This window comes from Haliotis asinina, chromosome 1 (genome assembly GCF_037392515.1).
Source record: "Haliotis asinina isolate JCU_RB_2024 chromosome 1, JCU_Hal_asi_v2, whole genome shotgun sequence".
Taxonomy (NCBI): Eukaryota; Metazoa; Mollusca; class Gastropoda; order Lepetellida; family Haliotidae; genus Haliotis; species Haliotis asinina.
In genome coordinates this window covers 50,290,185-50,315,552 of record NC_090280.1, presented here as the reverse complement: position 1 = coordinate 50,315,552, position 25,368 = coordinate 50,290,185, and the positions used below count along the sequence as shown (strand labels likewise).

The following is a 25,368-nucleotide window of genomic DNA, read 5'->3' as shown; positions in this document are numbered from 1 at the left end:
GATGTTCATGCTGTTGATCACTGGATTGTCTGATCCAGACTCGAATATATACAGACGGCCGTCTTATAGCTGGCATATTGGTCAGCGCGGCATAACACTAAACTCATTCACTCTCCGTCCACATATTCTACCTCAGCACATACGTACATGTGCACGTTTGTAGTTTATTGTAACCTAAAGTACACGGAGAGAGTCTGTATGTTCTGTGGAGAGTCAGTGGGCGGAGTTTGTGTGAGTAGGAGAGAGTCTGTATGTATGTGAATGTATGTGTGTTTAAAAACGTCTGAGTACGGGACTGTCGTGTTATTGTGAGTGGATATTGATATGGCCTACCACTTCACCGCACCATATATAGTCATGTTTATATCCGCCATGGAACTACGCGATTGGGCCAGCTTCAGTATTTCCATGTTGCTTTGATACCTGCTGTGAGTTGGGAAGAACATCCTCGTTCGAAAGCACTGAGCGGTGGTTTTGGAGGCTGTCTGGCTGCAGTTGCTGAACGAACTTCCCCTCTTTACATCAGGACGCTATCTCCCATGGCTTTGAGACATGCACTGGACGTGGTCTTCTGCTGCTACTTCGTCTTCCAGATTCCTTCGACTGTGTTGCTGGACACACAGGCGTTGTTCCCTTCCTGGGTCTACCCGGAGTGGGTGAGTACTGTAGACAGTACTGGAGCTATGTAGGGGGTGTAGGGAGATGCTGTTCCCCTCCTGGGTCTACCCGGAGTGGGTGAGTACTGTAGACAGTACTGGAGCTATGTAGGGGGTGTAGGGAGACGATGTTCCCCTCCTGGGTCTACCCGCAGTGGGTGAGTACTGTAGACGGTACTGGAGCTATGTAGGCGGTGTAGGGAGACGCTGTTCCCCCCACCCTGGGTCTACCCGGAGTGGGTGAGTACTGTAGACGGTGGTGGTGCTATGTAGAGGGTGTAGGGAGACGCTGTTCCCCTCCTGGGTTTAATCACAGTGGGTGAGTACTGTAGACGGTACTGGAGCTATGTAGGGGTTGTAGGGAGACGCTGTTCCCCTCCTGGGTCTACCCGCAGTGGGTGAGTACTGTAGACGGTACTGTAGCAGAGAAAAGACTCTATTGTAGCTTGGTGAGGACGGTGTGTGGATGATGTAGTGTGTATGTGGCTCGGTTTATGGGTGGCATGGTGTGTGGGTGGGGTGGTGTGTGGGTGGAGCGGTTTGCGACACAGTTATGTAGAGATAGAAATGCTCTCGCATCTTAGATTTTGGGAAAACGCATTGTGTATGTGTGTATGTACGTGAGTGTAACTAACACCTGACGCTGGTCGTGCGGATGTGACTGTGCAAATACACCCACTCCAATTTAATACGATGCATCTCCATTTCCATTTTACATGACAACAACGTATCACCATGACATATTCACATGACACCGAACTATCTCTAAGACACGTTTCAACATGATGTAAGACGCAGCCCCAATCACGTGACTACTACGCATCACCATGACACGTTTCCATGTCACATGACTACGCCAAAGTCCCAAGACACGTTTCCAAGTCACATGACAAAAACGATCTTCAAGAGACATTTCGATGTCACGTGCCAACAATACATCACCAAGACACGTTTCCATATCACGTGACTACAGCACATCACCAGTATGGGATACAGGCTTCCTCTTTCACCGAGTACGGCGTACAGGGTTTCCTCTTTCACCCAGTACGGCGTACAGGGTTTCTTGTTTCACGCAGAACGGCACGCAGGCTTTCCTATTTCACCCAGTACGGCACACAGGGTTTCCTCTTTCACCCAGTACGGCGTACAGGGTTTCCTCTTTCACCCAGTACGGCACGCAGGCTTTCCTATTTCACCCAGTACGGCACACAGGGTTTCCTCTTTCACCCAGTACGGCGTACAGGCTTTCCTCTTGCACCCAGTACGGCGTGCAGGCTTTTCTTTTTCACCCAGTACGGCACACAGGGTTTGCTCTTTTACCCAGTACGGCACACAGGGTTTGCTCTTTCACCTAGTACGGCACACAGGGTTTGCTCTTTCACCCAGTACGGCACACAGGGTTTCTTCTTTCACCCAGTACGGCGTACAGGGTTTCCTCTTTCACTCAGTACGGCGTACAGGGTTTATTCTTTCACCCAGTACGGCACACAGGGTTTCTTCTTTCACCCAGTACGGCGTACAGGGTTTCCTCTTTCATACAGTACGGCGTACAGGGTTTCTTCTTTCACCCAGTACGGCACACATGTTTTCCTTTTTCACCCAGTACGGCGCACATGGTTTCCTCCCTGCGGAAAATAAGGTTTCATGATTCACCCAGTAGGGAAGATATCGGTTATTCCAGTCACTCACTCACTCAGTATAGCCTTACATCATATTTGTTGTTGAGCAATCGTTTCTTCTTTTCAGTTGCAAAATATGCGAGCTTCCTACGTTGAAGGTTTCCGTGATCCCTACATGGCAGACCCGATGTCTTTCCCTTGGTTCATGGCCACGTGCGTGATTGAGTTCTCCCTAGAAATACCTTTCTTCTTCATCGCTGCATATGCGTATTTCTACGGTAAGTCTAGGTAATTTGTGTAACAATATAGTTGTGCCCCAAACTTATTCATTCATTCATTCATTCATTCATTCATTCATTCATTTATTTATTTAATTGAAGACTAATGTGTGATGTAGGGACACTTCTTACATTGGGCTACCTATCTCTTGATAACCGACCGAAGATAAAGTCCAAGATTTGACAAATTTGATTTACGATGTTATAAAATATAATGTGTACACATTTGACCCTTGATTATATATCATAGCATTTGGGTGAATCTATAATTGTTAATTGGGTCTTTTTGCGATGCCTTCCAGGTAAGTTAAGACTTTATTCGTATTGATTATAAGAACAAATGCGGGCTGCATAAAGTTCAGTGTTAGCTATCTCTCTCACGCCCTGAGCGAACATTCCAGCTGTGTTACGCCATAGACATATAAGGGGTGAGATAATCAGAGAACAGGAAGCGTTAACCTGGGCCTAGATTTTATAAGCTCTCTTAGCGCTAAGATAATCGTAAGTTAATGCTAATTATGGCTCTTACGACTATTTTAACGCTAGGAGAGCTCCGCAAATTTAGACCCTGGGCTGCGTGTACAACATTCCGGATTCTCAGGATTCTATGTATTATTACAATTGATTGACAGAACCCAAAGAAGTAGCTAGAAACAGCCTGGCGTAGCTTAACCTCATCCATCGACTAACTCACTCACTCACTTACTCACCCCCACAGGTGCGCAGCGTTGCCCCTGGATACGGCTGCCGTCGCTGATGTACAGCGTCCACACTACCACGTCTGTCCTCGCTGTCGGCTTCACCACCTGGCTGCATGACTTCACTGTGTACAAGGTGTCAGGGCCACGTGACGTTACAGAGAGGATGAGATTGATTTGCGTGTACGGCTTCTTCTTCGTTGTGTGTGTCTTCAACATCCTCGACACCTGCTTCAGCTCGGCGTACCGCACGGACAAGGAGAAGACGAACTGATGCAGATTTCGATCACAAATTGGCTCTGCAGAGTGAAAATATTATGCTTAGTGAGACAATGTAGAGGGAGAAAACGTTATGTGCAGTGAGACATATTAGGGAATGTCAGCTTGATGAATAATAACATTTGTCATGGAATGTCATCTTCATGCATAATGCGACATGTTACGGAATGTCATCTTGATGCATAATGAGACATGTTACGGAATATCAGCTTGATGCATAATGAGACATCTTACGGAATGTCCATCTTGATGTATATTGAGACATGTTACGAAATGTCAGCTTGATGCAAAATGAGACATGCTACGTAATGTCTTCTTGATGCAAAATAAGACATGTTATGGAATATCAGCTTGATGCAAAATGAGACATGTTACGAAATGTCAGCTTGATGCAAAATGAGACATGTTACGGAATGTCATCTTGATGCATAATGAGACATGTTACGAAATGTCATCTTGATGTAAAATGAGACATGCTACGTAATGTCTTCTTGATGCATAATGAGACATGTTAAGGAATATCAGCTTGATGTATAATGAGACATGTTACGCAATATACTAAGAGTACGGTGTGTTTGTCGGCTGTGAGCGACTGCATATGCCGCAGAGACACAGAGAGGATGCTAATTTAAGTACATAAAGCCTATATTCAGATGCGTTGCTATATTTCCCTATTCTTCAATCTTCTCACCAAGAGATGTATACTACATTAACGTGAAGGAAAAGCTTGGGGCGGAATGTTAACGGTCAGTTTAAATCCGATCGAATGCAATCAGGCGACGGATTGTCAGCTGGTCTTGTGAGCGATGTCTGGAAGTTTACGTCAGTGATATCTAGTTGGACACGGCAGGATGTATATTTCCTATACAAAGACATTAGTTTTCTGTCACATTGTCATACTGAAATAATGCAGTTTAAGTTCCGTGAACAAAATACTTCCTTTTCTACGAGGGTGTGTGTACATACTTCCTCCTCATGAAATCGGATGCTGTGCTTCAGCGCTTTGAGAAGAACATCAACACATCATTTCCTTTGTATCTGTTTGGTTCATGAAAAGGACGTGTAAAGTAACCATTGTGACCAAACATGGTACGCAAACTGCCGCACCCTGCCTCCAGCCATATTTACGTCCTTGGTTAATGGGAAAGACAGTGTCGATCAAGGTTGCCTGTTTAATTGGAAAGAGAGTGTCGATCAAGGCTGCATGTTTATAGGAAAGAGAGTGTCGATCAAGGTTGCATGTTAATAAGAAAGAGTGTGTTAATCAAGAGTAAACGTCTAATTGGAAAGACAGCGTAGATTACGGTTGCACTTCTATTGGGAGAGAGAGAGAGAGCGTGGATCAAGGTTGCACGTTTAATGGGAAAGAGAGTGTAGATAAACGTTGCATGTTTAATGGGAAAGACATTGTAGATAGAGGCTGCATGTTTAATGGGAGAGAGAGCGTGGATAAAGGTTGCACGTTAATAGGAAAAAGTATGTTACTCAAGAGTAAACGTCTAATTGGAGAGAGAATGTAGACAAAGGTTGCATGTTTAATGGGACAGAGAGTGTACGTAAAGGTTGCACGTTCAATGGGAAAGCACGTACGGATCATGGTTGCACGACTCATGGCCTCGATACTCAATACTTCTGGACCTACTCTGGAAACATGTTACTGAACACATGTGCGATCTTGGGTTCAGTGCTTTTAATGCCTCTGCTGTAGGGATATCGTATAGTCCCAAACCAACACGACAAACACACACACATGACATTTCATTAACCATCCCCCAACAAATTTCATCATAGTGATGTAGCTATCGATGAAGATGATATGTGAATGATTCCATTGTTCAGTAGCACATTTAAGGTAATGAAGAACAAGGTTTTAGTTTGCAACGGTTTGACAAAACGCAACCCTCCTGTACGCTAAACAACCTACTCACTCGTGTCACGGAAAGCAATATCTCTTCCTGGTCGTTTAAGGGTTAAAAAATGTGAAAATCCGTCTCACCCATACACATTCACATGGCGAGAAGAAGATTTCTAGGGACTGAGGTGGTGATTAGTGGATATGCATGCATCTGGCATACTATTCTAGGCCATCAGGCGTCAGCTTTATTGTCGTCACTCTGTCGTCAGTAGACGTGTCCGGGACCACCAACACGCGCGATGCAAGTGATCGACCAAGGCCAGTGCAAAAAAGCAGACCACTCCAGATGATTGCAATCCCGTTATACGGGGGTGAGCACTCGTTTGAAATAACTGTGGATGCCCAACAAACGTTTGTCAAGCAAGACCGTAACCGTCTCAGGGCACCTGGTTTGACATAACAGGCGTCCAACTCTGACTCATGACGTTGCGTCTGCAACGGCGCTTTGCTCGTTGGCGCTGGCATCTTCGGACCTGGTGATGGATACATTGGTCATGAGAACGGTGATCTGCGAGTTAACACGAATGAACACTGTTCCAAAGGATCATTCAACATACTTCTTGGTGCAGCCTACGTTATGGTGTTGGGGTGTGCCTCACATGAGTGAGTGAGTTTAAGCTGACGCCACACTATTCCAACGACTTGTGATGACTGTAACGTAACGCTGGTTACCGTGCAGGGGAACCGACATGGCCTGCGCTTCATCGTGAACATTCTTGATCAGGTTGTGCCTCATATTCATAACCACACATTTACTATCCGTGCCATATTCATGGACTACAACGTAAAGCCACGTCGTTCACATGCTGTGGGAGAGTTCCTGTGCAGCGCAACCTAGAACAAATTGTAGTAAACGCTAACCATTCTGTTTTGGAATCCTCATAATATGTTTTATAAGATTTTTTTCGGACTATATCATGAACGAAAACTTTATTTTTCCCACCAAAACGCACGTACACGTTAATTCGTCCCGAGAGAGATTGAATGAGTACACTACATAGAGTAATGTCACGTAGTTGGGCATTTATCACATAACTTCAATTTTTAGTTCTCAACTTATTCATCATATAGATGTTTGTAATTAAAAACATCAAATTTACCGCATTTAACATAATACAAGCAAGAAGAATATAAGTATCTTTTCAACTTATTACTATATAAAACAGCAGGTCGAGCTGAGTATCTGTTTAAATTTCAAACGGGTTTCCAACTGTCATTTCATGTATATGTAAAACACCATGCAGTATGAAAATGCACACTGATATAAGTATTTAACGTATTTACTCTATTACCTGAACTTTAATGTAAAGGTGATTCTCAGAAAAAGGAGTAGGTAGATTCACATAATATATAATTTGATAAGACAGGATCTAATTACTGAATCTAATTAAGAGTGTTTGAACAAATCTCAAATGGTGCTGTGAAACGTTTTGCATTACTAGTTCTAAACTCTACAGAAATAAAAACAGTCATTTTGTTTGGGGAGGTTGCTCATGTTTTGAGTGGAATGTATGTCCACCAATTATTTATAATAAAACATACGTATTATTAGAATGGTGTCATCCCATTTGTGAGAACTCCCAGTTGTGAGACATCGTAATAAATGGTTGAAGATTTCACTGTTTAATAATTTATATGGCAAGTTTACACGAAGATTAACTTTATTATCTGCACTTTTTCATCATAGAAATTGTTTGGCAAGTAGTGTTAAAGCCAAAACGGTAGAGATACCAGAAGTAGCTAATTTATGTTTTGCGTTATATCGATTAATATTTTCCACATTAACCGCGAGTTCTATGTCCATAATAAACACACTATGGGTTATGTCCCTTGGATATGACATCATTGGCATCCGACTGATAAACAAATAACGTTGTTAGAACTTATTAGACCCATATCACGTGATGCAGATACACTGTGCTTCTTATGTCTCGATGTACAGGCTGCTGTTTAATCTAGATGTTGCCTGGCCGTCAATTCTACACTGTGATGGCGTTGCTCCTTGAAGGAAATGAACACATTGTACAAACAATGTTACCACGTAACCAAAATCACTGGTGGAGCCTTTGTGATTTTTGCAACGGAAACTCTGCGATATGTCAGAGTCTTTGATAAATAATCGTTTTATTGTGACAAATCATCCCATTAAAAAGTGTAAAATTAATACAAAGTGTTACAGTGGGGGTTTATTTTTTCATCATAAGGTGTTTTACCTGCAAAAAGAACCCTACGTATCAATTTCCATGAATTGGTCAAATGTCACAGAAACTTTGTGATTACGAAATTGATGTAACGGAAAATTCATTCATTGTCACAGATAATTCCCAATCCCGAAATATAGCTGACGGGGTATGATTCGTTCAATCTGGTCAGTGAGTCGGACCTCGGTAACTTGCCTGTTTAGCTCGGCAAACAAACGCCTCATGATGACATTACATTTCAGAGCTTATTTAGAGGGTTCATACTTTCATTGTTAAAAAATGAGTTTTTATACAGTTGATGTGTGGAAGTGTGAAATATCTGTTTAGCTAGGTTTAACTACAGTTCCGGTGGTAGATAAGAAACGTGGAAAAAGGATTTTACTGAGGAGTGTACAGAAATGAGCCATGCGGGTTTTTTTCAAAGTCCAAACCTAATTATTTTGAACAGACCATGGCTTTATGCAAACTAGAGTGCGATGATATTGTATTACAGTTTTTAAACATCCATTCTGAAATTAGACTGTCGTAAAAAATAAGCACAGTTTAGGTTTATATTTGTATTTCCGACATTACTTCAGTAGGCCTTTCTTGATCACGGAAATCCGAGAATCATCACACACGCTGAATTCTCAGGAAGGATGTGCTTTGATCGATATTATTTTTCTAACACTGGGTGGGTAATTGAAAACAAATATCCCAAACTATGTCCGTGTCATACCACATTTATGAAACGAGTGAATGGCTTGGTATCAAACGCACAAAAGCGGGTTCAGTGGTAAGACTACAGACTACAGACTACAGATACATATCGCCATGTTTGAAAGCAAGCGAGTTTACTTTTGGTTAGGACAGGGATAATCTAGATATAGTCTCCCGAGTTAGGATTAGGGTAAGTTTAGGTTTCGGGTTTACGTTATGGTCAGGATGCTGTGATATTGTCAATATTGTTTAACTGCCACGTAATCCTAACCCTTACCAGGGAGACTGTATACATATCCCTGCCCTAACTGAAGGTCCGGGGTAGAATAGGCCACAAAAGACGACTATGCTTGTCGTAACAGGCGACTAACGGGACAGGGTGGTCTTGTCTGTCGTACAGACCCTGAAGTATATATAACCAACTAACACGCAAGTCTAGAAAATGTGGCAAGTCTCAGTCTCAGGGCTCTATTTCATTATATTATTTTTTTTTTCACTATGAACGTTCTTTTAGTAAAATATGTTCATTTCTGAGAATAGCTGTTAGTCTAAGGGTGGTCAGACTCGCTGACTTCGTTGACACATGTCATCGGTTCCCAATTGCGCATGTTGCTCATATTTGTTTATCATTGGATTGTCTGGTCCAGACTGGATTATTTACAGACCGCCGCCATATGGCTGGGACATTGCCGAGTGTGGCGTAAAACTAAACTCACTCACTCATTACCCTAATGCTAACCCCTACTGAGCACTGAGATTGGAAAGCAAATACAACAATGACAGAAACATTATGTTTGTCGAGTCTGGAGTGTATGACTTCAGAAATGACATCGTTTACGTTATTTTGAAACGAGACAGTCTGTGAACACAATCTGATGCGGCACTGTATAAATTCCAGGTCATGCTGGGGTACAGGGCAGGGTGACATGAGGTCATCTCAGGGCTCCTGAAAAATGAGGTTGTTTGACATCACTGTCATGTACGCCAGTTACTTGATTCCTGTTTTTCCTGAACGTCTACTGCTTGCCATGAACAGGAAATGTTTATTTTTAGTGCTGTCCTCTCGTATATCTGTTCAGAAAACAGCAGAGCACATACTGCAATTGTGAGATTTAAACCCCGTGACCACTTTAAGGACGTGACCACTCCTGGATTTGATCATAAGTTTGGGCTATTGGGCCAATGACATCAGGGGGCGTTTGATTCATGCTGTGCGCTATGTGCGTGTAGTGTGTGCGTGCGTGCGTGTTGTGTGTGTTGTGTAAAAGCGTCTTCTGTGTTGTGTGTGCGTGCGTGCGTGCGTGCACGTGCATGTAGTGTAAGTGGTGTGTGTGTGAAAGCGTGGAGTGTGCGCTCATGTGCTAGTGAGTTGTGTGTGCAAGCAGTCTGAGTTTACCTCTATGGACATACAAACTGCAAACTTTGAACCTACGTAAGGGCCTAGGTGTCTAAGGGACATAACTCCGTATATAGAGTCAGCCATCCCCATGTGAGCACCTCCACATGTCACTGACTACTGTGCATACATACAAACATACAGACAACATGTCTGTGAGTCAGTTTTATTTACAAAATTTCACAGGGAAAATAATATTATCTTAATGATAAAATAATTATTACACATTTACACTTACTGTACACAAGAGCTGATATCTACAGGGAGCATTTGAGTGGGTCATTCTGATCCCTGCTGTTACCACACGCAACAATTCCCGTTAGTGGTGGATTTACTTTCACTCTAATCTACCCTGATCATCCCAGATAACGTTGCCGGAGCTGTAAATATGATGACATTCACAGATTGTTTGTTCCACAGTTAGAGTATCAACATTTAGGATGACACTGTCGACATTGAATGTTCACACAGTAAATTTTGAAAGTATGTCATCTTTTGAAATATTTTTATCCCCAGCAAAAGTGTTTCAGTCATAAGAAGACCATAAAACCCTATCCTCCAAGTGAGAGTCTATTAACCCATCTTACCCCAGGAGTGACTGTGCTGACCCATGTCCTCCCAACTGAGTGCTGGTTTACCCATCCTGCCACAGAGGTACATGTGTTAACCCATATCCTCCAACTAAGTACCTGATTACCAACCCTGCCCCAGAAGTGCCTGTGTTAACCCATATTCTCCGAGTTCTTGTTTACCCACCATGCCCATGGGTGACTGTGTTAACCAATACCCTCCAACTAAGTTCCAGTTTACCCACCCTGCCCAGGAGTGCCTGCATTAACCCATATCCTCCAACTGAGTGCTTGTTTACCCACCCTGCCTTGGAACGCCTGTGTTTACCCATATTGTCCAACTGAGTGCCTGTTTACCCACCCTGTTCCAGGAGTGCCTGTGTTAACCCATACCCTCCAAATGAGTGCCTGTTTACCCACCCTGTTCCGGGAGTACCGGTGTTAACCCTGAACTAAGCTTCTTAAGGTCATGAATCAGCCTTTGGTTGCTGACTACCAGTTTGACTGAGATGCTTCACTACGTCCACCCAGTCCCAGCCCCTTGGACGATCTGTGTTGGAGCCGTATTTGTCAAAGTACCTCCTCTTCTGGGCTTTTGTCAACTGTTCTTTCTTCTCCTTTTTCTTCTCGGGGGAATTATCTTCTGCTATTACAGTGTCAGTCTTGCACTCAGCCTGGGGACAGAACAACATAGGTTATCCATAAGCAAAGAAACAGGCAGATACTACAAGACAAAAATGAAGCAGCAGTCGGAGCCTGGTAAACACACCCCACAGCCCACCCAAAGGTCAACCTGACTGCCTGACGGCCCACCTGACTGTCTACCTGATGGCCCACCTGAAGCCCCTTTAGCCTCAGGATTCATGGTTGGTGCACAACTCTGGGACAGGGCCCTGTTTCACAAAGCTCTCAGAAGCCTAAAATCTCATAAATTTTATCATAACATTTGTACTGCCTATGTTGCAGTACAGGAGATATGAATGTAATGAGGAAAGTTACCAGGTCTTTGTGAAACGGGGTCAGGTCTACTTGAGAATCATGACACAGTAATAGAGTTATGCTACCTTTAGAATACAGCATCACAAACTTTAAAAATTCATCGTAATATCCTTTTATGTAATTTTAGGTGATTTTGTTCTTAAGCAAGTTCTTGAAAATACACTGTGATGCTGGCATACCAGGTTAGCAACACATTTGTTTAGCTCAGGGAGTATGTATAAGCTTCACTCACTGATGTCTCATATGTACTAGCTTTGTCATTGTATGAGCCCAACAAGATTGAGAGTTTCTAGTAGTTGTTTACTGGTGGATGCAAAATTACTTGCAAGCACCAGTTTACAATATTATTTCACCAATACGCTCATATTTATTTGTATTAATGGGTGCTGTGGTCTTATATTTTGTGCATTTTGGTAGTGTGATCCTTTTTTTAATTAAGTAAGAATTTGTTACTCTGAAGACATTATGCCACATTCTATTACTCACTGTTTTGGTCTATGTAATTATTTAAATATATCTAAATTTTCCATTTTCAATGTAACTACTAGGACTAAATGAATTATAAATGTGAAGTAATAAACATATTTTTTTTTCATTGTGTAATTTGCATCAGTACACTGAAATGGAGTTTATAAGTACCTATTTTCTAAAGTGGTAAGAAAGCATTACACAGATCACATCAGCCATTTTTGTGTCGGTCAGTTAATGTATTCTATTCATCAGATTTATTACAAGGTGTTTGGTTTAGGGTTACATTTAGAGATTAGGGTTTAGGGTTTAGGGTTTAAGGTTTAGGGTTAGGTTACATTTAGAGTTTAGGGTTTAGGGTTTAGGGTTAGGGTTAGGGACCAAATCCAGTATCATAAGTACATGTCCATGTGTGGTGGATGAGTGGCATTGACGATTTTTTTGTTTCCTTTTGCAATTTTTATATGCTTTTCAAGCCAAAAATGGAAGCTAAAATAGCATGAAAAGTACACAATGAAATGGTTTATTGTAGAAATTTTGGGTTAATGGAAATTGGCCTGAAGTTTGCATTCAAGCCACTTTCACATGTCAAATTGTTCTGTAATGATTTCGAAAGCTAACTCACCCTCATGCCGTCACAAGACATATTCTCCCTCAATCATCAGTGCGATCCACATTACCCTTACTGTGTTCCCTACAACACTTTTCTGTCACAAAATCACCCAATGATTTTTTTTATGAAAGCATGTTATTCATGTACGCTGTGAAACCAGACGGCAACAACTGTTTCAATTTGAGCCATATAGTCTCATTCCACACCACTCTGTATCTTGTAGATCACAGGATAGGATGAGTGTGCCAAATGGCATCAGAGCTATTTGACAAGTGTCCCATAGATTAAAATCACAATACAAGGTCTACCCTTAACCTTCGTAATTGTCTGTGACCTATTTGACCCTTTCTGTTCCTTTTCGTGATGTCACCGGAATGGCTCGCTAAATTTGCCCATTGTGTAACAGTGTGAACGTAGCTAAGTTGGTTAGCTGTTGCTTAGCTCTTGGGCTCACCTCCGCTGGGTTTTCATAAACTGGCTGTTTGTCCTAGTGACAAGTGACCTAAGGACAGAGGAGGTCCTCATGAGAAATTTTGGTGCTGTATTCCAAAGGTGCTCCTGAGTTTCATTAAAACTAAAATTCACATTTCATCTAAACTGTCTGAATGATTTATAGCGGACATGATGCTAGGTAGCTACTGCAGAATCAGACTACCATCATTACTGAAAGCTACAACCTTCAGTTGGCTGGTGAATGAATGCAAGGGGGACAACTCCAACAGGTGCAAGGGTTATAATCCTGACAGGCATAAAGTGAGATAATACTGACTCACCTGACTCACTGGAGCAGACTGGGGCTGTTCTTCAAGAAGTGAGGACAAGTTGTCCTTCACCCACTCAAATAGTGAGAATGTCATTGGGGAACTCAAGAGATTTTCCACCTAAACAACCATCAAAGATATCAAGGCTTTTGTATCAAAAATACTTACACATGAGGATAAGGTTTAACTTAAATTTAATTATTTTTCAGCAAAAGGTAACAAACCAAATACTAGTATAGAAACACAACAATGAAATATGTGCTGCCATAGCACAGGCTCACCCTGGGTATCTCAGCTTGACTTGTTAGTTGACAAAGACAGTTAATTAACACATAGCTTCCGCACAATTACCGCAGACTAACAATGTAAACTACAAATATACAGATTTGACAAAACCCTGACATGACCATTGCTAAAATGCTCTTGCATCCAGGATGTCCATTTTCTTCAGGCAAGTATTTCCGGTCAGAAAGGACCCCCATTATGTCAGTTCACACCCCTTTTACCTGCACTACATGATTATGTGTTGCTTGGCCGTGATTCGATCATCACAATAACAATATAGAGCAGACACACCTCCATGATTCATGAAGAACAATGGCAATGATTCATAACTAACACACCATCACTTCACCAGCATTTCACCATGTAACATGTTACATTTGGGATTACATTTTTGTTGTCAAGGACAAATTCTAGAACTTTTTTTAACTGAGTCCCATCTGGGATTCGAACCCACAGCCTTAGAGTCAGGCACCTATTCACCAGCACACAAACCTGCTCAGCCACCATGACTTCAATTAAAATGGAACAACTGGTAGTTTGAACTGTGGACTTTGTGTACCCCCCCTCTGATAAGTAAGTAACTGTTGATTGGCACAGCTCCCATGACCAAAAGCTATGACTAAGTAATGCCATTTAGAAAGTTATATGTTATATCTGGGATAAGACTTTCTTAGAAGAGTACAAATTTTTTAGTTGAGTCTCATCCGCTATTCAAACCGACAGAGCCACTCACCTCCTCCAGGATTCCACTTCGTACTTTCTCCTTCACAGAATCAAGTCTGCAAGAGAAAGATTGTTGCATACTCTTAGTATAAGAGTATTGTACACACTCAGTTCTGTTATAGACAGTACTGTGCATACTTAATTATGATACAGGCAGTATTATATATACATTCTTACATTACAAAGCACGATGCTAATCAATCATACAAAAACTGTGACTGGCACAGGAGCACAGCAGGAGCGGAAGCGTGTGTTTCTTTTGTGAAAGTAAAGCTGTTTTGAGCGCATGTGTTTGTATTAAGAGAGTTGCAAAAGGACAAAGGTGAAAGGCCTACATGTGTTTATTGTAGAAGAGGTCAAGGTTGACAGTGGGGGCCACTTCTGGGTAGTTATCTCCCCAGGATATCTCCACCAGGAATGACTGATGCTCACCGTCCTCACCATACTGAAACAATACACACGGATGCTATCACACACAACACAGTGATGTTATCGGATACAGTACAGAGATGTTATCAGACACATCACAGTGACATCAGACAACACAGTGATGCTATCAGACAAAACACACGGATGTCATCAAACACAACACCAGGATGATATCAGACACAAAACAGTGACAGTATCTGATGACACAGTGATGCTATCAGATACAGCAGTGCTGTTATCAGACATAAGACAGTCACTGTATCAGACACAGGACGGTGATGTTATCAGACAAAACACATGGATGTCATCATACAAAGAACTAGGATGTTATTAGACACAAAACAGTGACAGTATAGGATGCAACAAAGGGTTGATATCAGGACACAAAACATCGATAGTATCAGCCACAATACTGATCCAAGTTTAATAACAATCTAAGATCATACTATGCATGATCCCTGATTTGATCTGTTCCTGTCACCATGATACAAGGGTCTAGCCCCTACATCATGGTTGATCTGATCATGTCGGTTTCATATATAGGGAGTATATTGCCATCATATACATGTATATACAGAGTAGCACATACCTTATACTGGAAGCAGGTTGGGCTCATCTGTTTAAATTTCCCATCACCATCATATATAGAGTGAAGCACCTCCAGCTCTTCCTAAAGGAAAGTTATAACATACCGTCATTTTGAAACTCTCTAAAATACAGGATTCGAGGAATCTCTATAAGTTTCAACATAACACTTGTCACTGTTGACAGGATTAAACAAATAATCAAAAACGTGGAAAAACGTGAATTTTTTAGACATGTGTCTTAAAACATCGCTTTGCATTAAAAATTATGTAGTTATTACATTAGATTTGTGATGTTCAGCTCAATACAACATACACAGAGTACTCCTTTTGTTCACATACAGTACTCTTTTTCTTAAAGGTGAAGGAACAAATTTTATGGATGATCAACTTCTTTATTTTCACAATGGCGACGTTTTGGTATGGATTCTTATACCGTTTTCAAGTTGTTTTTCTTCAAATACAGTGAGTGTTTCTCTCAACAGAACTTATAATCCACCCACCTGTTGCTGTTCCAGGCAAGACATTGCTGACTCAGCGAGATCAGGATGAATGCTTCACGATCTCATTGCTCAATGTTAGGATGCACTCTACAAAAGGACAGTGATAAAAACCTCTGACATATCTTACCTTTAAAGTGATACTTCGATTTTCTATCAAAAACAAATAACTGTCATCAATAAAGTTGAATGAGAACATATCTTGAAACAAATAATGTAACATTCACTTCACATTCATCAACATCTCTACTCGACAGTAATGAATGATTCCTAATGTGCAAGCTTTTCTTCATGGTTCAGTTTGAGCTGCTGACATACAGCCAACAGGAAGCGCACTATATCAAGTTGCCAGACATTTTAATGTTTATCAAAACGCATGCAATATCATTTCCAGGATAACACTCCTGACTTGTCTCTATTCTAATGAAGACGCATGATGCCATGTCACCTTTGGTCAGTGTATCCATGGAATGAAGAGTACAAACTGACAAAACATTATCAATCTAATCGATTTGTGGGTTGGGATCAGATAATGGGCATACAAGGCTCGATTTTGCTATTTACAAACTGCATCAGTGCAGGTGAAAATTGCTGAGTGCAGCCTATTTTATATTTCATGTAGCACCCAGTGCAGGTCATTGTCCCAAATCCCTTCCATTGTCCCAAATCCGGTTTTGGTAGCGAGTCAGTCAAGCTAAACAAAATACAATTGGAAAGGCCCTCAAACTGATTTGAAAGGTGCAGCCCATTAAAAACAACAAAATCGATCCCTGGAATATCACTAGAAGCCACTACAGGACGCAGCCCACTGGTCCTTCATCCAGTGATAATTGTGATACGCCCAGTGTTTGCTTCTACATCACAGCCATGTTGAAGACAGCAAACCTAGGGAATTGTCAGAGGGGTAGCATGATCTGGACAAGGACTTCCATTGTTGTGGAGGCTATGGTGGACTGAGTGGGTTAGACGGCAGCTGACTGTGTACTGGCGATTACATCTCTGAATCTGAGAGTGTGGGTTTGAATCCCAGATGTGACAACCCAATTATGTACCACAATCTGTACTTTACTGGTAGCTTACATAAAATTTCTGTGCTGGGATTTGATTCATGGACCTTTTAATTCGATTACACGATGCCATTTAGAAAGTGGTCAATTGCAACACGTCATATTTGGGATTTCACTTTCTTAGTAAAGTACAAATTCTAGTACTTTTTTCGGTTGAGTCCCATCCGGGATTCGAACCCGCACCCTCAGAGTCAGGCACCTAATCGCCAGCACACAAAGTCAGCCGCCTAGCCCGCTCAGCCACCGCGACTTCCACAAAATGAAAGTCGGACAACTGGTAGTCTAGACTGCATACTTTGTGTACCCCTCTGATGAGTGTAAATTGGCACGGCTCCCACAGCCGAAAGCTATGATTACACGATGCCATTTAGAAAGTGGTCAAATGCAACATATGTCATATTTGGGATTTCACTTTCTTAGTAAAGTACAGTTGTCCGACTTTCATTTTGTGGAAGTCGCGGTGGCTGAGCGGGCTAGGCGGCTGACTTTGTGTGCTGGCGATTAGGTGCCTGACTCTGAGGGTGCGGGTTCGAATCCCGGATGGGACTCAACCGAAAAAAGTACTAGAATTTGTACTTTACTAAGAAAGTGAAATCCCAGATATGACATATGTTGCTTTTAATTCGAATTTTGATGCCTTGTCCACATGACCAAAGAGGTTAACTCTCTGGGCAAACTGAAAAGATAAGGATTCCTCACCCAGTTACATAATCGTTCAGAAAATAATTATGTCAGAACTGTGGTTGGTTCAAAGACCAGACCAGCACTTCATTGCACAAAGATAACTTAGTGCTAGTGACAGAAGTTTACAACTCGTCGGATCCAGGATCTGACTGTATACTTCACATTGACTTTGACTGAAGCTGTTACTAGTATGTCAAACGTGACACTTGTGTGCTCTTTATAAATCCTATGTTTCTCAATAATTTCAATGTCAATTATTAGAAATACTAATCTGAAATGTGTGTAACTGTGTTTAATTTTTTTCCATGAGAGTTGGGGAGTTTCAAAGATCAAATCAGTTCAAAATCAGGCAGTTACATCATCACTGACGTCTGTATTCAGGTATTACACTGGAAATTAATACAACTGCAATGAAGGCTAGAGAGTGTAGATCATGATGACAAATATCTGACTGCACGAAAACTGGTTCTTCTACTTCTAGTTAACAGAAAGAAATGCTCCTGTCAGAATGATAGTGTGTCATACCTACGACGGACAATTTGATCAGTCGGAGTTATCACATATCATTAAAAAGGACACGTTCACTCAGAGAATGAATGTGTAAGGTTCTTCTGTGTAAGGACAGTTTGCTTACCAAACGGAAACAGATCATGCTTCGACCATGGGCGCAGCCATTTTCACTTCCCATGATTCCTTGCGAAAAATGTGAAAGGGACACAAGCAGGAAACGAAAATTGAGCCAGTGCGAAATATATATTTAAAAAAGAAACATGTAGATCTATGCTGGTGATCTAAAACAGTTTATGGGAAAGACAATTTGTACACTGTACACTGTCGTTGAACACTTTAATATGGAATTAACTCATTCTAAGGCGATCCGGGGTTAGAAACTAGTAAACCCTATCACTGTAACCCAGTTTGTAGATGTCTATTCGTCAACAAGTGATCCCAATTTCTCAACAATATACTTTCCAGACAGAAAGGGAATATTCATAATAACAGATGATTACAGAAACATAACCACTCCCTGGAACCACTGTCCTGCAGAGGTGCAGTGATGGGGTGACTGTCCGCCTGCATTTGCTGTGACCGCGTGCTTGTTTTGGTGGCGAATGTAAGATCGGTGTTAAGAATCTAATCACCATTTGCGAAACATGAACAATATCGTTTAAACATTACCATTTCACGAATGCACAGGTCCTGATGGTGATATATAGAAAGTTTCACGTTTCTAGGTTAAACACGAAGAAAGCAATTATCGGCAGATCATATCTTTTCAAGTAGACAAATATTGATTTTATGTCAGATATTTCCATTTTTCCTGTGAATGATAAACAGAGTTAATAGGTATCACCAGTAGCACCCACTGTGAAAAGTCATTCAGATGAAAACAAAAGAAGGTATTGTACAAAATGTAAACCTGATATTCAGTGAAGTGATCGCGAGAGTAGAGTGAACACATTAATTCAGTGATCGGCAATTTGGAATATGCAGTGATCGGAAATTTCTGTACACTTTTTTTCAAAATTTATAGAAAATATGAAATATGTAGGTTTTTCGATGTAAAGTATATTTTCAGTCAGTTTCAGACTTAGCAACATGAATGAGGGGGTTAGGTGTGGATATTTCCCTTCTCTGGATGACTTTTCTGCAGTTGTCAATCACTGTGTGCAGAAACATGCAGATTTGAAAATAGGGATTATGACCACAACACTTAACAAAAACAAAGGCAATAATTCATATTTACCAAGCGTACACGTATGACAATATATATCAAGCCAACCTGAGGGTACTAAAAAGACATTACACATCTGGAAAAACAAAACAATCACTAGGCATAGTACCTTAAGCCACAGCTAGTTCCCTAAGCAAAAAAAGCGAACCAGAGACACATATCCAGGATGTATCGCCAAAGTGAGAAAATCAGTGTTGTCATTTGGCGGAAATATGCGCCATACTCCAACTTTCCATTAACATACTCACAGAGATTTGTTGTTAACCAACTGATCAGTGGTCACCACACAGACAAACATGCAGACACGAAAGGTTTCCTCAATGTGGAGTACATACAATCGATCCGTGTATCATGTGAGACGTGGAAAGAGAACAATTCGTAGTTTTTGTACTATTTTATATTCTCTGAATAATTTTCATAAGACGTGTTCAGCGATATTTGTAGTTCCAAATATATTAATGGAATTACACGCCATTACCGGTGTTGTGAATTTAGTTTTACGCCGCCCTTAGCGATATTCTAGCAATTTCCTGTCGGGGGACACCAGAAATGGGCTTCACACCTTCTACCCATATGGGAAATTGAACCCGAGTGTTCGGCGTGAAGAGCGAACACTTTAACTTCTAGGATACCCAACCGCCACAGTAATGGTGTTGAAGGAACTTTCATTCAAGGCAAAATCCACCCCTATGTCTGCTAGCGTTGATTGATGAAGGGCCAAACTATTAGTAACAACAATTTTTAAAAGTTGTAAAATCTTCGTTTTTATCTCCCCGGCATGTAATGCGAGGGATATAGTCGACGCCTCGTCTGTCCGTCCGTCCGTCCGTAACCATTTTGTTTCCGGAGCATAGCTCAAAAGCCATTCAGTATTTTTAGACCAAAACTGATAGATACAGTAATATCAACTATGGTTGTGCCTTTTGCTATTTACAGATATTTGGCATTTTTTTATTTTGGTTGTTTTTCCGTGGAACGTTTTGGTCTTAGTCCAGTGGTGGGGTGGGTTTGTTTCCGGATCATAACTCAAAAACCGTTGAATATTTTTTCTGCAAAACTTGGTAGATATATCAGTCAGAACCTAAAGTGGTGCCTTTTGCTATTTACAGGTTTTTGTGATTTCTTATTTTCTCGGTTTCCCATGAAAACATTTGGACTTTGTCTCAAAGGTAGAGGTGAGTTTCGTTTCAGGAGCACAACTCGAAAACTTCTGAAATATCTTTCAGCAAAACTGCAAAGTGGTGCCTTTTGCTATTTGCAGGTTTTTGTGATTTATCATTTTCTCGGTTTCCATGGAAACAATGCGGACTGCGTCTCAAAATGGAGGAAAGGACCTCGTTTTCCGGAGCACAACTCGAAAACTATTTAATATCTTTCAGCAAAACCTGGCTGATATTTGAGGCAGACTACAAAGTGGTGACTTTTGCTATTAAAAACGTTTTGGCATTTTATTTTTTTCCGGTTTCCATGGACACAATTCGGACTTAGTCTCAACATGGAGAGGTGGGCTTCATTTTCAGAGCATAACTCGAAAACCATTTGATATCTTTCAACAGATCTTGGCAGATGTATGTGACAGCTCTTGAAGTGGTGCCTTTTGCTGTTTACAGATATATGGCATTTATTGTTTTTCATGATTTCCATGGAAATAATTCAGACTTAGTCTAAAAAAATCAAGTAACTGTCAGATGATTTGTCTTTTCAAATATATCGGGACCGGGTGGATATGTCATCTTCTGATGACTCTTGTGGTTTCAAACAAATACAACTTGTTTTTTTACAAACCTTAACAAAATGGAAAAACACATTTAGTTCTTTAATGTACGATACATTCTGTTTCAAATGACACACATTTTAATCAAAATGGAAATCTATTAGTTGACACTTGCTGAAACGTGTCAGACTTAGACTAATGTTTAGATAATCATAATTTTGATGGCAACCAACAAACCTATTATAAATTGAAAATGAGCCATTAGGAGACCAGGGATTCTGAACCAGGGGAAATCTAGACTTGATTCATTTAGGACTTTAGCATTGCAGGGAGGCTAGGATGTGTGGAAAATAATGTGGTTCAGGGACTGTGAGATTGTCAGTGCATAGGCCTGGTCAAATTCAGCAGTAGGCTGCTATCCGCTTTTATGTGAGTCAGGATGCTGTTGGTAGACTGTGGCAGAGATTTCAAGAATTCAAACTAGCCAACAGTCTTAGATGATAGGCACATGATTTACGCTGCGTTATTACACCGATTCCTTAACGCACCAGATCTTACAACAAAACGCTTCAATGTTAACAATGTAAGGATATCCAGGAGCACCGGTCGTCAACGTTTAAAGGCAGCCGGACTCTGCTGTAGGCGACATGCATTTCGTCCACCACTAACACCACGTCACAGGCAAGCGCGTTTGAGATGGAGTAGACATCATGGCCAGAGGTCTCGTGAGCTCTTCACGGATGAAAGCAGATTCAATTTGTTCGTCCATGGTGGTCGGCAGAGGACAGACAGACAAGGCCTTCATTGTTTCTCCTCCCCACCTCCCACTCGGGGTAATAAACCCATGTAACGACTTTTTAGTATACACACAATACAAGTTGTTCACTGGCCAGGAGGCGAACATGGGGTGATGTTTGTTTATGTTCCCTATGTTAACTTTGAATTGTTAGAAGCAAGGGTGCAACACTTTTTGTAGCCATTGCTAGAATTTGCCAAGAAAACCAAATTTAGAGTTATCTCCCTTATATCGGTAATTTCTGTATATATCATACGTGATTCATTGTAACTCGAGATAAAGAATTACTACAGCGAAGTACCATTGCCAGCGGCGGGGTACATAGGAAATGTTACTCACTTTTAAGCGGGGTCCATTGAAAGCAACAGAAAAGCGCTCAGCCAATCACAAAGCGACATCTAGGCGTGAAGTGTGATAATAAACATTATGATGACACTCTTAGTTCTATCATTTCTAAGAAATGTTTCCAGGCTTGTGTTAGGCTATACATCGTTTGACTCTTTATTAATGACTACTCTAGTCCGTTTGGCACAAAAGAGGACGATGAATTGCAATCTAACTCGGAAACTGTTAAACGTAGCACACTCGATCATAATCAAACCATCATACCAAATCTGTGAGCATTTTTTGTCCTAAAAATAAAAAAAGTTGTTTAACAATCTATCATTAAAATACTCGCACAGTTCACTGTTTGTTAAGAGGGGGGAGTGCACAGAAACGGAAAGTCAGGTGTTCGTGAAGCACGTGTTATTTTTTTATTAGCTTGTGCTGTGCCGTTATCTTTTCACTAACCTCTGCTGTGCCGTCTGAATCCTTTCTCGCACAATAGCTGGGACTTAAATTTCTGATTCTATGCCAATAAAGCTAAGATCCAAACAATGTATTTCAGTCATCTTCACTTCTACATGGTCCATGCGCATGTTTGAAAAGATTGTAGGATACCGATGACTGCAAGAAAAAATACGATCACTGCAAGTGTTACAGCTGGGTTGATATAATCGTATGTGAACACATAAGCTTCAACCCTTATTGGGGAGTGAAACATTCTTCTTTATTCCACGTGCACGTATACTTGACACCAAAAAACTATCCTCTTTTTTTACTGGAGTTTTTCCCTTTTGTACACCATAAAATCGGAAAAGTAACATACTTAACCGAGCAAAACCCATGTACTGGTAAGAAACACACTTGACGGGTTCACTTACCCACACAAGCATGCACAGTGGGTGTACAGTCATTGGACCCCGATCACGTCACGATCACATTTAGATAGATAAAATGAATATTATGCATTCAATAGGGCAAAGACGTCACATATATGTGGGAAAATGTATCATTAACAATATCGGCTCATAGAAATGCTGCAAAATCAAACCATTAGGAAATAAACTTAGTATTTGTCTACGTGAAAAGATATCTTCTGCCGATAATCGACGATTGCTTCTTTCATGTTTAACCTAGCAACTTGAAACTTTTTATTTATAACCGCCGCATCCAGTGCATTCGTGAAATGCTAATATTTCAACCATATTGTTCATGTTTCACAAATGGTGACTAGATTTTTAACACCGATCATACATTCACTACCACAACAAGCACGCGATCACTGCAAACGCGGACGGACAGTCACCCCATCACTGCACTCTGCAGGACAGTGGTTCCAGGGGGTGATAACTGTGTATGTGTCTAGCTATGGATGAAAAACACCATGAAGGGACCTAACTTGATAACAAGGACAATGTGTGGTCGTGCACACTGTCGCGGAAGGAGTAATTGGTCTGTTTGAACACCGCAGAAGCTGCAACAGAATAACAAGAAAGACATGATACGACAATGTAAGGCCAGGCCTTGATTACGTTATATAGCGCCACGTTTCCTTGTAGTTTCCAATACCGTTGACGCACAAGAGTTTTCAGTAACGCAGGATAGAACCGACTTATATGTTACAGTCTGATTGTGAAGTCAGTCATTTCTTGACATGAGTAATACCGAAAAAAGTTTATTTCGTGAAATGACTAAAAGGGCCCCCGTTTTGCTTCATTTTGTGCAATAACAATCAATATATTTCAGTCAGTTCATAAAAGTTCACTAGTTGCCTAAATTTGTGAAAATGGATCAGAATTGTTGCATTTCAGTTTGGCTTTGAAGCATTCACACTTCCCGTCCAACAAAAGACAGGTGAAATGAATTTAAATGAAATGCCTGAAGTGTATTGATTGTTTCTATACAAAATGACGAGGGTATGCCTTCAATGGTATCAACAACAACAACAACAACAACAACAACAACAACAACAACAACAACAACAACAACAACGACAACAACGACAACAACAACGGACATTGAACTGACAGACTTTATTCAGAATTTAAGACCTCATGGCCCAAAGTACACCACAATAGCGGCAATAATACGGTGTGGTTGTATAATGAGATAATTTAAACACACGTATTTTGGTTCTCTGTAAAAAGATGGCAACATTTTTTACCAGTGAAGAGTCTCTGCATGCTGATAACTAACAAAATTTCATCCTTGTGGGATTATTGATATCAGAGGAAGATACATACTAACTTTCTAAGAGATGGACTTCTAACATGGGCATATAAGAGTAATATGATATTCAAATTCTCATGAAGACAACAACATGTGCAGGTTATATCATACATGTTGTCATTGCTACATTGCTTATATATTCTGGACTTGAGATTATGAGACTGCCATCCTAATTTAGCAAACAGCCTTAGTAAATCTTTAGGTGAAATATCTGAAACAATATACGATTCAGCTTCAAAAACAGTTTTAAAGGATTTATAGAAGGAAAGATAATCTGACTTGTTTAAATTTGCATGCCAATAAGATTATAAGTAGATCCCCAATTATTTAAGGGATCATCGCGCATTGATGAGTGAATTATTAGCTAGAACGAAAGCGTTCCACAAAACGGGAACCCCCAGACAACTCTGGTCTCTTTGGATTGAGGGCTTGTGTCGGACGATTTGAACTGCTTCTGAGTTTCATTTTTGTGGAAACAAATGTCCTTGAGGTGTTTTAAATTATATTTCAGCATTATCCCACTTCATGTTGTGATTAGAACAGTTGATGATGTGGTTTGACATGGTGGATTTACGGTCTGATATATTTGTTGATGGTAAGTGTTCGAGATTCTGAGGTTTATGTGACGGGGAGTTTCACCTACAAAGGCCTCGCATCAGTCGTAGTTGATTTTGCACACACCACCTTTGTTTTTTTTTGTTGTTTAGAGGTGTTTCTGCCGTTGGCTTGCAGTAGGGTTTTCAGTGGTGTAGAGCTGCGGCAATGAGTGTACGGAATATAATTGATGTGGTGGGGGGTCTTTCCTATGAAAGGGGAGAGTGATTCCAATGGGTGCTGGGTCGAGTTTGTTGGTGGTGAGTTTACTGGATGATGAGTGGTGGTCATAGTTTTGTCAACTAGCTTGGGTGGGTAGTGTTGGTGAAAACATAGTGCTGGATTTCTGGTAAGAGTGGAGATTATGCCTGGTTTGAGGATTCTGACGTCGAACTGGAATATAACATGGCCACACTGCTATTTGAGAGTATATATATGTACATTTCGTGTTTCAAGTCAAATCAAGGATATATACTGTACTTAAGGCCTCCGGCCCATATACATGTAATACAGGTATATTATCAGCACATGTTACAGACAATTCGAGCAAGAC

General features: G+C 40.9%; 2 protein-coding genes across 2 annotated transcripts; one reads left to right on the top strand and one right to left on the bottom strand.

Annotated features, from left to right (window-relative positions):
* Positions 1–222: 222 nt before the first annotated feature.
* On the top strand, positions 223–6,917 carry LOC137292870 (sigma intracellular receptor 2-like). Its single transcript, XM_067823865.1, has 3 exons — positions 223–656; positions 2,403–2,553; positions 3,272–6,917. The coding sequence occupies exons 1-3, from the start codon at positions 540–542 to the stop codon at positions 3,523–3,525; spliced, it is 522 nt and encodes a 173-aa protein (XP_067679966.1). The 5' UTR covers positions 223–539; the 3' UTR covers positions 3,526–6,917.
* A 2,976-nt stretch (positions 6,918–9,893) lies between these two features.
* On the bottom strand, positions 9,894–18,130 carry LOC137279949 (RWD domain-containing protein 4-like). The gene is made up of 7 exons (XM_067811849.1): positions 18,058–18,130; positions 15,676–15,762; positions 15,178–15,258; positions 14,495–14,604; positions 14,170–14,215; positions 13,164–13,271; positions 9,894–10,984 (listed from the first exon to the last, which is right to left on the bottom strand). Exons 2-7 carry the CDS (start codon positions 15,697–15,699, stop codon positions 10,778–10,780), a joined length of 576 nt encoding a protein of 191 aa, XP_067667950.1. The 5' UTR covers positions 15,700–15,762; positions 18,058–18,130; the 3' UTR covers positions 9,894–10,777.
* Between the last annotated feature and the right edge of the window lie 7,238 nt (positions 18,131–25,368).

Excerpts from the sequence above, each read along its gene's own strand:
- LOC137279949 (XM_067811849.1), bottom strand. The coding sequence starts at position 15,699 with ATGTCTTGCCTGGAACAGCAACAG. Across the intron at positions 14,605-15,177 it reads CAACCTGCTTCCAGTATAAG|TATGGTGAGGACGGTGAGCA; the intron begins GTATGTGCTACT and ends GTATTGTTTCAG. Across the intron at positions 14,216-14,494 it reads CTCTTCTACAATAAACACAT|ACTTGATTCTGTGAAGGAGA; the intron begins GTAGGCCTTTCA and ends TTTCTCTTGCAG.
- LOC137292870 (XM_067823865.1), top strand. The coding sequence starts at position 540 with ATGGCTTTGAGACATGCACTGGACGTGGTCTTCTGCTGCTACTTCGTC. Across the intron at positions 657-2,402 it reads CCTGGGTCTACCCGGAGTGG|TTGCAAAATATGCGAGCTTC; the intron begins GTGAGTACTGTA and ends TCTTCTTTTCAG. Across the intron at positions 2,554-3,271 it reads TGCATATGCGTATTTCTACG|GTGCGCAGCGTTGCCCCTGG; the intron begins GTAAGTCTAGGT and ends TCACCCCCACAG.